This window comes from Salvelinus namaycush, chromosome 2 (assembly GCF_016432855.1).
Source record: "Salvelinus namaycush isolate Seneca chromosome 2, SaNama_1.0, whole genome shotgun sequence".
Classification (NCBI taxonomy): domain Eukaryota; kingdom Metazoa; phylum Chordata; class Actinopteri; order Salmoniformes; family Salmonidae; genus Salvelinus; species Salvelinus namaycush.
In genome coordinates this window covers 69,561,731-69,574,194 of record NC_052308.1, presented here as the reverse complement: position 1 = coordinate 69,574,194, position 12,464 = coordinate 69,561,731, and the positions used below count along the sequence as shown (strand labels likewise).

The following is a 12,464-nucleotide window of genomic DNA, read 5'->3' as shown; positions in this document are numbered from 1 at the left end:
CAGTTCTACAAATAAACATCTCAGCAATTAATGTGTTTTTCTCCAGAAATAAACACATCACATCAAGTGTTTAACAGGAATAGAAAGGGCCTGAATCCCCCAGCATCTGGAGAGCATTTCCCAAATGTTATCCCAGTCAACTTGGGCGATTGGTGCAACATTTAGAGAAAAACAACTCTGTTTCCTTGTATTAGCACTTTCAAAGTGTCAATGTGAGTTTTGAAGAAAAAATGCGGATCATTATGAGATTGACTGATGATTCATGATGTTTCCCGGTTGTACGAACAACAGTCGACCGTATCCATAGAGACAGCAGGCAGCATGTGGAGGGTTGATCCAGTGTTATTTTACAACTAAGTTTGACCCCATTTGCACCCTGTAGCGCCTTACATATGTTCATTTGCCTGCATGTGCTTTGGCCATATCTCATATTACACCCTATGCCCTATATAGTGCACTACCTTTGACCTGTTCCCACATAGGAGTTGGCTATATAGTAATAGTGAACTCACTGTAGGGAATCAGAATAATATTATGCTGTCATAAGGGTTAAGAGAAAGGAAAATAGTTTCCGTTCTCAAACAACACGAGTAGAGGGAGGGGTAAGGGAATAGGAAATAGGAGATAGGAAATAGGAAATATAAGGCCCATCAGAAAGATTTGAGACAGTCTTTATTTGACCATATTAAGCAGTCAAAGACAGGGGAATCTTCGATGAGGAGTAAAGACTAACAGGGTTACCTTGTGTTGTTGGCTAGCCTTTTTGTTTATATAGGCCCATGTGGAGATACTTAACTGTGTTATATTCCAATGAAGCGTCTTGAGTTGGACCGTTAAAACGCTGCATTTCTTAATCCCCTCTCTCTTCCTTGCGACATCGCAGCGTTAAGATGTTGTAACGCTCGTTTTATAATACTTAGGTTTGTTAGCTGTTGTTTATTTGACTGTAGAAATTGAATTTTGACATGTTCTCAATGAGAAACGTTTGACAGACATCTTGTGTCAAAGGATTGGGAAATAAGCTGTCTTTAAATCTCATTGAATTATTACATCACAATCATTTTAATAGGCTTGTAGCACAGATAGGTTTTAGTCCCAAATTGCACCCTGGCCCCTATTTAGTGCACTACTTTTGACCAAGGGCCATATTTAGCCACGGTGTTGGTTTGAAAGTAGACGTGCTGTCATACAGCATTGTCAAAGGCTTGCTGCCCACATATGTGTGTGCTGTATAGTCAACTCGGTCTATGGTATGCAATGGCAACGACAAAAGGATTTGACAAGACAGCACGAACAGATCTGGGACCAGGCTATAGCAAATACACAGGCAATGCTGTCAATGCAGAGGATCCTCACCACCGACATGGTTTATATTCAAGGTCCAATTCCGTTAGCTAGAATGATACAATAGCTGGCAACAATCATACAGTATAATCATATTCATATGGACACAGCTATTGGGTGGGTATAGAATTATGCTGACGGGCCACTGTCTTCATTTTCCCACTTACGGTACTTGTTTTGCACTCATATTTGTCTCGAGTAGAATAGAAAAGAATAAAATAGAATAGAATAGAGATGTACATGCAGTAGCCACTAGACAGGTGCTGTGCATCAATAGCATGACTGTTACCCAGACCCTTTCACACAACAGTAACACACACACACACACACACACAGTAGTGCATTTTAGGATTATCTGCCTCCTGCATGTTCTTCTGTTTTGACCGTTTCTCCTACCTCACTAACTTTATGTCTGCTCACAAATCAATTTCCACAGGAACTCGCAGAATGCATGTACGCGTGTGTGTGTGCGTGTCCAATGTTTGGTTTCCACATTCGTTCGCACAGAAAGTGGAGGTCCTTGGACCTAGCTAGGTGCCTAGAAAAACAAAGATGGCTGCCAGTGTTTGGGGTTTTTCCTCGTGACGTTTGGAAATGCTCCTGGAAAAGAGACGTAAACAACAGACATGTCATAAAGGGACACACGTGTTGACATGGTGCTATTCACTGGCCAACGGATCGCGTCCCCTTGTCTATTGAATCCTCGACAAAGAGTTAGTGGTGGAGGGTAATTCACTTTACTGGAGTGCTGTGATATCAATTTAGGAATACATGGGATGTATATTTAAACTCTTCAGATGCAGGTTAGATAAGACATCATTGTGTTTATGAATAAGGTCGAAGAGAAATTAAGTAGAGCCTTTAAGAGGGCAGGAAATGAGTAACAATTTTAAGAAAAATCCCAAAGCGTGGGTTACAATCATATCACTGCGTAGAAAAACGTCAACAAACAATGCTTGTGACTTAAATCAAACACACACACACCACGTGAACTTTGTGAATGAAGTCATTGCTGGCACTCAAGAGTTTATCATTGGGAGCTACAATGAAAAGAAGAGAGAGGGAAAAAAGGAGAGAGAGACAGATGCTGGGCCTATGTTTATGTGAAACACAAGAAGAAACCGTTTCAACTTGGGTTATGCCGCACTCTTGTTTTCTCTCTCTCTCTCTCTCTCTCTCTCTCTCTCTCTCTCTCTCTCTCTCGCTCTCTCGCGCTCTCTCTCTCTCTCTCTCTCTCTCTCTCTCTCTCTCTCTCTCTCTCTCTCTCTCTCTCTCTCTCCGTCCCACTCATATGTTTCTATTTAAGGCCCGGTAGGCCTGACTGCCTTGATTGGCGTGGTACAGCCCCCTACTCCTCGTCCAACGGCAGGCTCCCAAACAGAGAGAGAGAGGAGGAGAGAGAGAGAGAGCAAGCCACACTACTGATTTTCCAGGGGAAAACATTTTCTATTCTTCCAGTCCCGACTCGAGTCTGTCTCCAACTCCAACTGTTCAGCAGCTCTCCCTGTCCTCTCCTCCTTTTCTCTTTCTTTTACCCTCTCTTCCCTTCGTCTCTCTTTCTTTCGGACGTTTGTTTCGATTACGGAGGCCCCGTAACGGAGAACACGTTTTTCTCTCTCTTTATTTCACCCCTCCTTTTTCGTTTTGACTTCTTTCAAATGCTTCCTGGTCCGTTGGTGTGGGCCGGGGGAAGGTTCCGCTATATGGCCAGACGTTTGGGAATAAAATGCAGCGATAATATCCTGAGCGAGCGTTCTGATTGGCTGGGGAGGAGCAACGGAGCGGATTCGGCCTATGGCGGCATACCGTTACCGGGCGAGCGGTGGCGGCGGGCGCTTGCGCCCACCACGGGGTAGGGGTGCCATGGTGGGGACTGGGAGCTGGCTGACGGCGTGTTTCTTCCCGTCCTCCCGTGCAGGCATTGACAGCTCGGACCCTATGGTGCTGGAGCAGTACGTGGTGGTGGCCAACTACGAGAGGCAGGAGAACTCTGAGATCAGCCTGCAGGCCGGGGAGACGGTGGACGTGATCGAGAAGAGCGAGAGCGGTGAGTAGTGTGTTTACATGCTGTGTATGCTGCTTTGTGTTGTATTTGACTTATCTTTATCTCTCACAAACAGACACACACACACATATACACGCAGACACACACACCAACCTATGCACAGTCAGCACCTCGTTCCTTCTTTCCTCTCATGGTGTCACTTCATGTTCTGTTTCCTTCCCTCTGTCCCTCTTTGTCCTCAAGGATCCCCCATTTTCTCCCCCTCCTCCCTCTCTACCTCTGTCGCTCCCCTAAGCGTTCTCTCTGTCTTCTAACTGGGGCTTGGCTCCACCTGGAGGCTTGCCGTTTGGCCAGCAGTCCGGTGTGTGTGTTTTGAGTCGGTGTGTGTTTGTCTGTGCTTGCATGCTTGGGTTTGTGTGAAGGTGTGTGTGTGTATTTGTGCGTGTGCATGTGGCAGCGTTTGGCTGGAGGCCAATCTGTTGCCTTGTGCAGCAGGAATGCAGACTTCTAATTAATAGTCCACTTTACTTTAGTGGAGTGTGAGATGTGTTACGAGTTCCGTCTTGGAAAGGCAAAGGTCGACGAGCAAAGTTTTGAGGGGAGAAAGAGCCAGTGAGACCGAGGCAGAGAGATCAATTCTGCCTCACCAGCTTGATTCCTCACGTGTTATTTGGAAGCCTTGGGATAACTGGCTGCGTGTACTATTGTCACCCTTATGTTTGCATCCAATTTCATTGTACTTCACAATGTTCTCAAAAACCAAGGACATGGCAGTTGAGTTGTTGAATCCCAGCAAGACGTTTACAGAGTTTCAGAGTATGTATAAACCCTGAATAAAATCGGTTGAGGGAAAAGTCAATGTGAATATGTTGCCCTTTATGTTTGGTTTTCATCCAAACTTGATTTAGCAACACGAGACCTGGATCTAACTTGCCATGGTAACAAGCCATTGACAGCTTGCACAACTCAAGATTAACAACCACAACAGCCTAACAGTCTACCATCAGCAGAAAACCCTTTGGCAGTGATACATCCACACACATCTTCCTTTCAAATATTGGTGTGTGTGAGTGTGTGTATGTGTGTGAGTGTGTGTGTGTGAGTGTGTGTGTGTGAGTGTGTGTTTTCTCACAGCGTCTTGAACGCATCTTTGAGTCGTTATGCAAGTTAATGAATCTCTCTTTTTCTTTCGTTTTACAATCGACCCAGCCACCCACTATCCTTCAACGGTTGACGTTCCCCTTGTGGTGCTCTCTCTCTCTCTCTCTCTCTCTCTCTCTCTCTCTCTCTCTCTCTCTCTCTCTCTCTCTCTCTCTCTCTCTCTCTCCCCACTCTTTCAGCCCCATGTGTTTTTGACATCAGGCTGTTTCAACAGCTTTTTGCTGTATTTCCCATTCCATTCATTGTCAGTACAGTGAGACAATTGTCCGCGCTAGCCAACGCGGCAGCTCTGCCACACTCCGTATGGGAATAGAGGTGTAGATGCTTTTGCAATGCTGATCTTCTTTTGTGAATATTCAATGTATTCAATGTCATACATGGCTAAGGGGAAACCTAATCTTATCAGAAAATGTGAACGCTGGGAAGTGCAGTCCCGCAATGAATGTGAGATGTGGTTGTTTTAACTATCTTAGTTAAATGAACTGATTGTCCAAAGTCCCTTTAGCGAAGATTGTCTGCTAAATGACTAAAATGTAAATGTGAAATGCAATGTTTTTTTCAGTCTCTCTTTTGTGAGGTTTCGTTCTGTCAACCTTTAAGCTGCATTGAGTTATGTTTTGAGAGATATGTGACTTGAAGAGACTTCGATTCCCAGAGATTTTGTAAGAGTCACACGCTAGAGTGAGAGTCATTATATGTTTTGTTTCATGAATATTCAAGTTAATTGCCTGTGCGTATGCCAAAACCACGCCATAATTATACAATTATTGGTGGCACTGACACACTGCATTGGAAACCCCAATTACCCCCACGATCGGGCACATTAAAACTAAACTAGGACAAGATCCGTAAATATTCAGTACTCGGGACAGTTTCAATACGAAAATATAAAAACAAATAAGAAAACAAGCTGTGTTGTCACCGGAGCTGAACGCTCATATACTCAAACTAGTGCATAGACTAAGCCTGAAAAATAACCTTAAAATCTCAGACAGTTTCCTTACAAAAGTGCAGGAAAAACAAACAAAATACTGTAAACATGCTCAAACGTCTCCATATCTCTCCACCGTTAGGCCAAAGAACTAGAGCAACGATCCACGGTGACATCATTAGCAGGCTATACAAGTCCTAGTGCCTTGTATATCCCAGAAACCCTTTCACTTTTTCAGCGCTTTATTGCGACCTTGGAGTCGCCACAGCTCTGCTTGTTTATGTCCTTTGACATTTTGATCGCAGAAACACAGACGGTAATTTAACATTGCAATCTCCCAATTTACTAGACCCCCTATTTCTTCAATGTTATTTTAATGTTGCTTTAATGTTCCTCACCCCATGCATCTCGGCATTATGACAACTTATGCTTTTAAGTTAGCTTCTACCAATCTTATCCAGACTCTGTGCTTTTTATTCTCCTCTCCATACAATCTCTAAACAGTATATCATATGCAGTTAGGAATGGTTCGGGTCAAGCAACAGCCAATGAAAAAACATCCACTGCAGTAAACCACTTTACTGTAGCAGCAGTTTTTTTCCGCTTCATGCACTGTTTACCTCGATAGTCGCGGGTTCCTAATCCCGAGTCGGATGTTATTGTTATACCCGACCCCTACTGCGAGAAGTTATCGGCCGCGTGCGCTCTAGTTCAACAGCAGCTGTTTCCCTGTATAGTGTCAACAAGACACCAGTATCGCTACGTGAGACTGTACAATGTGTGTGTGTGTGTGCTGATGTCATGAGTTTTGGCTGTGAGATATGCGTCTGACTGTCTGTCCGGAGATTTACGAGCTACTATCTAGTAAAGAGAGATTTATGGAAGGGCAAGTAGGTGGACACGCCAGACTCCTCTTGAAAGGAGGGAAAGAGGAGGAGAAAAGGAGGAGTGGAGGCTATGTATGGGCCAGTGTCCTGGTTTTCTCCCACTCCGGTCATTCCTTGGACATGGGAAATCACAGAGAGTCTGGAGGGAAGAGGCCTCAGAAGGGAAAAACATCACTTGCATGTGTGACCAGACGTTATATGGAGCAATCAGTTTATTGTGCTTCCTGCAAAGTTGTTATCACCATGATATAGGTGAATGATATCAAATGTATATTATATAGAATAGTCTTTGAAGACTGGTAGGTCGGTCTTTATTTGTTCAGTTTTGGCTCTGTTAGAGTTCTGATACCATAGTTGCACCAAAATGACTGGTTAATCAATGCAACTGGGCCTCCATTCTGTGGCTCCATACTGTGGCTGAATATGGAAAATTCCCCTATTTTCTGTGTCCTTACCCCGGTCTAATGGATCTTGCAGGACTGTGATGCTACGCAGCAAACAAGATCCCTTTGGGTTACTGTGCCTCTCTCTCTCAGCCCACAAGCCCAGCCGGAGAAGACATTTGCCCCTCGCCTCACTCTCTATGCGATCTTTGCCAGGTTGAAGGGGGAATTTGTCACCATAGTCCTAAAGAGTTTAGGCACGCTTACCGTGCAAAACCCACCTAGACACACATTCACACACATGGTCACGTACTCACACACATGCGTGAAATTATGTATGCACATGCAAACACGCACGCATAAACACACACAGGCTCAAACGCATGCACACACACACCACCCCTACCTCCCCTCTCTCACTGCCTGCTGTGTCCACAGGGGTGTAAGTTAGGTTGGCATAGCCCCCACTAACCCACATAGTCTTTCCTGAAATGTACCCAGTTTTGACTGAGTTTGGGCTGGGCTGGGCTGTGGGTGTTGTTTGCCTTGGCCTGGGGCCCTGTGTAGGCCAGCTTTAATAGGGGAAAGCACTGGGCCAAGTTTTACGTAGGGAGGAACACCATTTGTGTCAAATCCTACACTCCATCACTCTGGCTACAGGTAGTTTAGCGCTAGTCTCACCTTGAGGCTACATTTGAAACGGACAGCCAAGCCTGCTCTTCTGTCTTCAGTCACGCCGATAAGGTTGTAAACCGTCAGAATCTTTGCCAGAGGGCTGCTGAAGACAGGCCTTACACACGAGAGGCCATACAGATGTAGGATATGAATTTGATCACTCTGTTGCAGGATAACTTTCCATACAGAACCTTGTATTGTATTTGAGGTTTAAAAAGGCTTCTGAAGTTTGTAATTTCCACTTTGAAATTTCAGACTTGATTTTCCCTTACGGAAAATGTATCAACCCCTACAAAAACGTCAATTGATTATATGAATTATAATCCACATAATAATTGTAATTTTCTGTTGCTGCATGATTATTTTCCTGCTGTAGCAAACTCGCTCAAATTAAGATCCTACATCTGTAGTCTCACATTGCCTATACCTATACAGTGGTTATTCCTTTAAAAGTTGTGTCGCCTCAACTCTAGGCAATCAAATCAGACAGACGGCTTCAATCAAAGAGCGTTTAGAGCTAGAGAGGTTAGCTTAGGTTAACTTAAAGGATGTCCTGGTCAGGCTGTAAAAATGGCTAGCCAGCTTCAATCAGGAAGTCATACTTATAAGCCAAGAGATAGCGTAGCAGGCTATTAGTCATACTATACATGCTACCCGTAGCCTTAGCGTAGCTTTTCACCCAGAGGCACAAGAGTGGCTAATCAACGTCAATCGACTCAACAGAGAGGTTACCTTTAAGCCCTTTAGAATCTCCTGTATAGATAGGGTCACATGAAAGGCCATAGCTGGCCAAAAGACTCACCTACAGGTTGTAAAATAGAGCTTGTTTCCATTAGCATGTTTAGTGAGGTGATATGCATGGATAAACCTAGCTTAGCGTTAGCCGCACCTCCCATGCTTTGAAATGGCCAGCCTGTTTCAATAAGCATGACCCAGGGGGTACTTAGCTGGAAGGAAGCTTTGAGTTGGGTCTCTCTCTCACTCACTCACTCACTCACTCACTCACTCACTCACTCACTCACTCACTCACTCACTCACTCACTCACTCACTCACTCACTCACTCACTCACTCACTCACTCACTCACTCACTCACTCACTCACTCACACACACACACACACACACACACACACACACACACACACACACACACACACACACACACACACACACACACACACACACACACACACACAGCTGTTCAAGTTCAAGGCCTGGGGACATAGCCCAGGCATGCTGAGCGTGATATTTAGTCAACACGGTCTAATGAACTTCCTTCCACCACGCTATCCCCTTACACTTGTAACACAGCTAACAGTAACCAAACCCCCATGATTTATGAAAACTTAAAGCAAGGTAACATCATCTCCACAGTGGAATGTGAGTTTCTCTGTCTCCCGTTCCGTTAGACATTGTCAATAAAGATTTGGGGCCTCGACATAAACTGTGACTTTCTAGGAAGGAACCAACCAGCTTGAGGAATCGGGTATCCTCATAACTTCCCCTCAGTTAGAACTGATCAGACGATGCTTTGATGTATCCCGTCTTGGGTGATTTTTATACATGGGATGTTTCATGTCTCTTTACATTGCCAATTAGCTACACCATCTTTTCAATCTAAGTTCACACAAAGGGAATGAAAATGTGTTCAAAGGAACTTGTTATTAAAAGACTCTGATGTCATTAGAGGGATTTTGCCTGCTCTTCGTTTGACCCCATCCATCAAATTCATATCCCTAAGGCCTAACTAGGCGTTTATCATATCATATACTGTATCGACTTGGAGGTCTTGATGGGATTTCATTTCAATTTCCCTAATTAAATAATCTCGTTCAGGCCGCCCAAGTGGCGCAGCAGTCTAAGGCACTGCATCGCAGTGCTTGAGGCATCACTACAGATCCGGGTTCGATCCCAGGCTGTGTCACAACCGGCCGTGACCGGGAGTCCCATAGGGCTGCTCATGATTGGACCAGCGTCGTCCTGGTTAGTGGAGGGTTTGGCCTGGGGTGCTTTACTTGGCTCATCACACTTTAGCGACTCCTTGTGGAGGGCCGGGCGCCTGCAGGCTGACTTCAGTCGTCAGTTGAACGGTGGTGCGGCTGGCTTCTGGATTAAGCAGGCGGGTGTAAAGAAGCGCGCTTTGGCGGGTCATGTTTCGGAGGACACATGACTCGACCTTTGCCTCTTGCAGCGATGAGACACGATCGTAGTTGGATCGTAATTGGATATCACGCAATTGGGAAGAAAAAGGGGGTAAAATACAAAAAAAAATATTCTATCTTTATCATCTCGTTCTGTATTAGCTTCAGATCAGATTACATATATACTTTCTTGCAACCTGTACAGTATCTTGCTCACCCACAGGGTTTGTGTGATTAGATATAAGGCTGAGAATAGTCTCTGCCTTCCAGGCCTGATTCTCCAGTCTCGTTTTGGACCTCCTGAGCCTCCGTAATTGTTCTGGTTCTATTTTAAGCCTCCGCTTTCTGTGTCCCTTAGTTCTGCTTACTCTGCAGAAAGCGCACATTGTGGTTCAATTCAATATTCTGTCTTCCTGACTCGGGCTCAGCCGCGTCCAACTCAGAGCTCATATCACACATCCGATCTGTTGTTCATTATGGCAAAGCAATGAAATGAGTAACACAATCGCGTCGCGGGATCCCTTGGTTTCCTCAAAGGCATGTTTGAAGTGTCGTTGACGAAACGTTTTGATAGCCCCGTCCCGTTTCTCCGTTCCATCAGGCCAAATAAAGAAAGTGACAGGAAAGGTTCTGTGGTGTCTTTGGACGGGGAAGTGTGTGGATTACTCCCCGCTTTGAAACCCTGGCCAAACGTCTGCTCTCTCTTTCTCTCTGTCTCTGTATCTCTCTCTCCATCTCCATCTTTCTCTCCCTACTAGGCGTTTACCAGCCAATGATGAGTATGTTCTGCACAATTACTGTAGCATTTGTTTTCCATGTGACCTTATTCTCACTGAGCGAAAGGGGGAGATGGAGAGAGAGGGAAAGCGGGAGAAAGCACTCCACTCTGCTAAACCCAACCTATGTTCTACCAAAGCACAACACAGTGGAACTGTAATTAGACTACTCATTACTGTCTGGGTTAAACCAGCAGGAGTACTGTCAATGTTAAGAAGGTTTTGCAGCTGTCACTCTTTGACCTTTTAAGATAGTTATCTTTAGTTCCACATCATGAATCCGATGACGTAGAGCAAACTGGGTCATTTCTGTCAGGACACAACCCGGACCCAGAATCTAGTGTTTATTCTAGTCAAAGGCTGCCTAAAAAGTGGTCTGATTTAGTTTTGACAAGGCACCTGTACAATAATAGGATCGTACATAGACAGGAAATGAGCACTCGTGAGAGTATTCCTCTAAATGTCTTTTTACTGAGTTGTTTGAGGTCGAGTGAACTCAGCCTAAGCACGGTTTTTAGTCTGGTGTGTGGGAACCCAGTGGACACACACACACACACACACACACACACACACACACACACCACACACCACACACCACACACCACACACCACACACCACACACCACACACCACACACCACACACACACACACACACACACACACGGGTCCCTGCAACCGATTACACTGCCATGATGACTTAAACCTGTTGAAACAGCAGCCCTCCCTTTTGCTTTCTACTCTACTGTCTGTTCAGATGGTGGTCAATATGTAGTTCATTAGACGACCCACCTTTTACATGTCTTGTTTTAGCTTGTTTCATTTTTACAGCTGCCCCCAACCCCCCTTACTGCCCTGCCCCCCCGCCCGCGTCCCACCCCTGCTGGAGAATGACACTTGTTTTTCCACATTTTCCATGTTCTATGATTCATAACCTTTCGAGGAAAACATGGTCTATTTGTTGTTGTTTGAATCCCAGACTGCCCCTTTAATCTCTCTCTAGTCCACCTGCACTGTAATGTATTCCATACACGTGCAGTACAGTCAAGCAAGATAGATAGCTATTTCAGAACATATAGGCATTTAAAATAACTGACCGTTAGCAATGGTTATTACATTCATAGTTGATGTAATATGGTAATGTTAGCCACTGTAATCAAACAAGACATGTATGCTTCCAAGAGAAGCTCTTGTAGCATGTTAAGATTAGCTCATTGTTTAGGTGGTGTGGCCGTCCCACTACTTTCATATTTTCTGTGTTTATTGGACAGGATAGATAGAAAGAAGTTTATAGGAGGAGAGGAATTGCTAAAGTGGTGGGTCAGATTCGAACCCATGCTCGCAGTGTTAGTACTTGTTATCGCAGTGTTAGTACTTGTTATCGCAGTGTTAGTACTTGTTATCACAGTGTTAGCACTTGTTATCGCAGTGTTAGTATTTGTTATCGCAGTGTTAGTACTTGTTATCGCAGTGTTAGTGCTTGTTATCGCAGTGTTAGTACTTGTTATCGCAGTGTTGGCGCTTGTTATCGCAGTGTTAGTACTTGTTACCGCAGTGTTAGTACTTGTTATCGCAGTGTTAGTACTTGTTATCGCAGTGTTAGCGCTTGTTATCGCAGTGTTAGCACTTGTTATCGCAGTGTTAGTACTTGTTATCGCAGTGTTAGCACTTGTTATCGCAGTGTTAGTACTTGTTATCGCAGTGTTAGTACTTGTTATCGCAGTGTTAGTACTTGTTATCGCAGTGTTAGTGCTTGTTATCGCAGTGTTAGTACTTGTTATCGCAGTGTTAGTACTTGTTATCGCAGTGTTAGTACTTGTTATCGCAGTGTTAGTGCTTGTTATCGCAGTGTTAGCGCTTGTTATCGCAGTGTTAGCGCTTGTTATCGCAGTGTTAGCGCTTGTTATCGCAGTGTTAGCGCTTGTTATCGCAGTGTTAGTACTTGTTATCGCAGTGTTAGTACTTGTTATCGCAGTGTTAGTACTTGTTATCGCAGTGTTAGCACTTGTTATCGCAGTGTTAGTACTTGTTATCGCAGTGTTAGTACTTGTTATCGCAGTGTTAGTACTTGTTATCGCAGTGTTAGTACTTGTTATCGCAGTGTTAGTACTTGTTATCGCAGTGTTAGCACTTGTTATCGCAGTGTTAGCACTTGTTATCGCAG

At 44.5% G+C, this 12,464-nt stretch overlaps 1 protein-coding gene across 1 annotated transcript in view; it reads left to right on the top strand.

Annotated features, from left to right (window-relative positions):
* The window catches only part of LOC120027734 (SH3 and PX domain-containing protein 2A-like), a 121,248-nt gene that overhangs the window by 85,397 nt on the left and 23,387 nt on the right, over nucleotides 1-12,464 (top strand). The window contains exon 7 of the mRNA XM_038972739.1: nucleotides 3,263-3,391. Coding sequence (XP_038828667.1) covers nucleotides 3,263-3,391 — 129 coding nt within the window. The remainder of the gene's footprint in view (nucleotides 1-3,262; nucleotides 3,392-12,464) is intronic.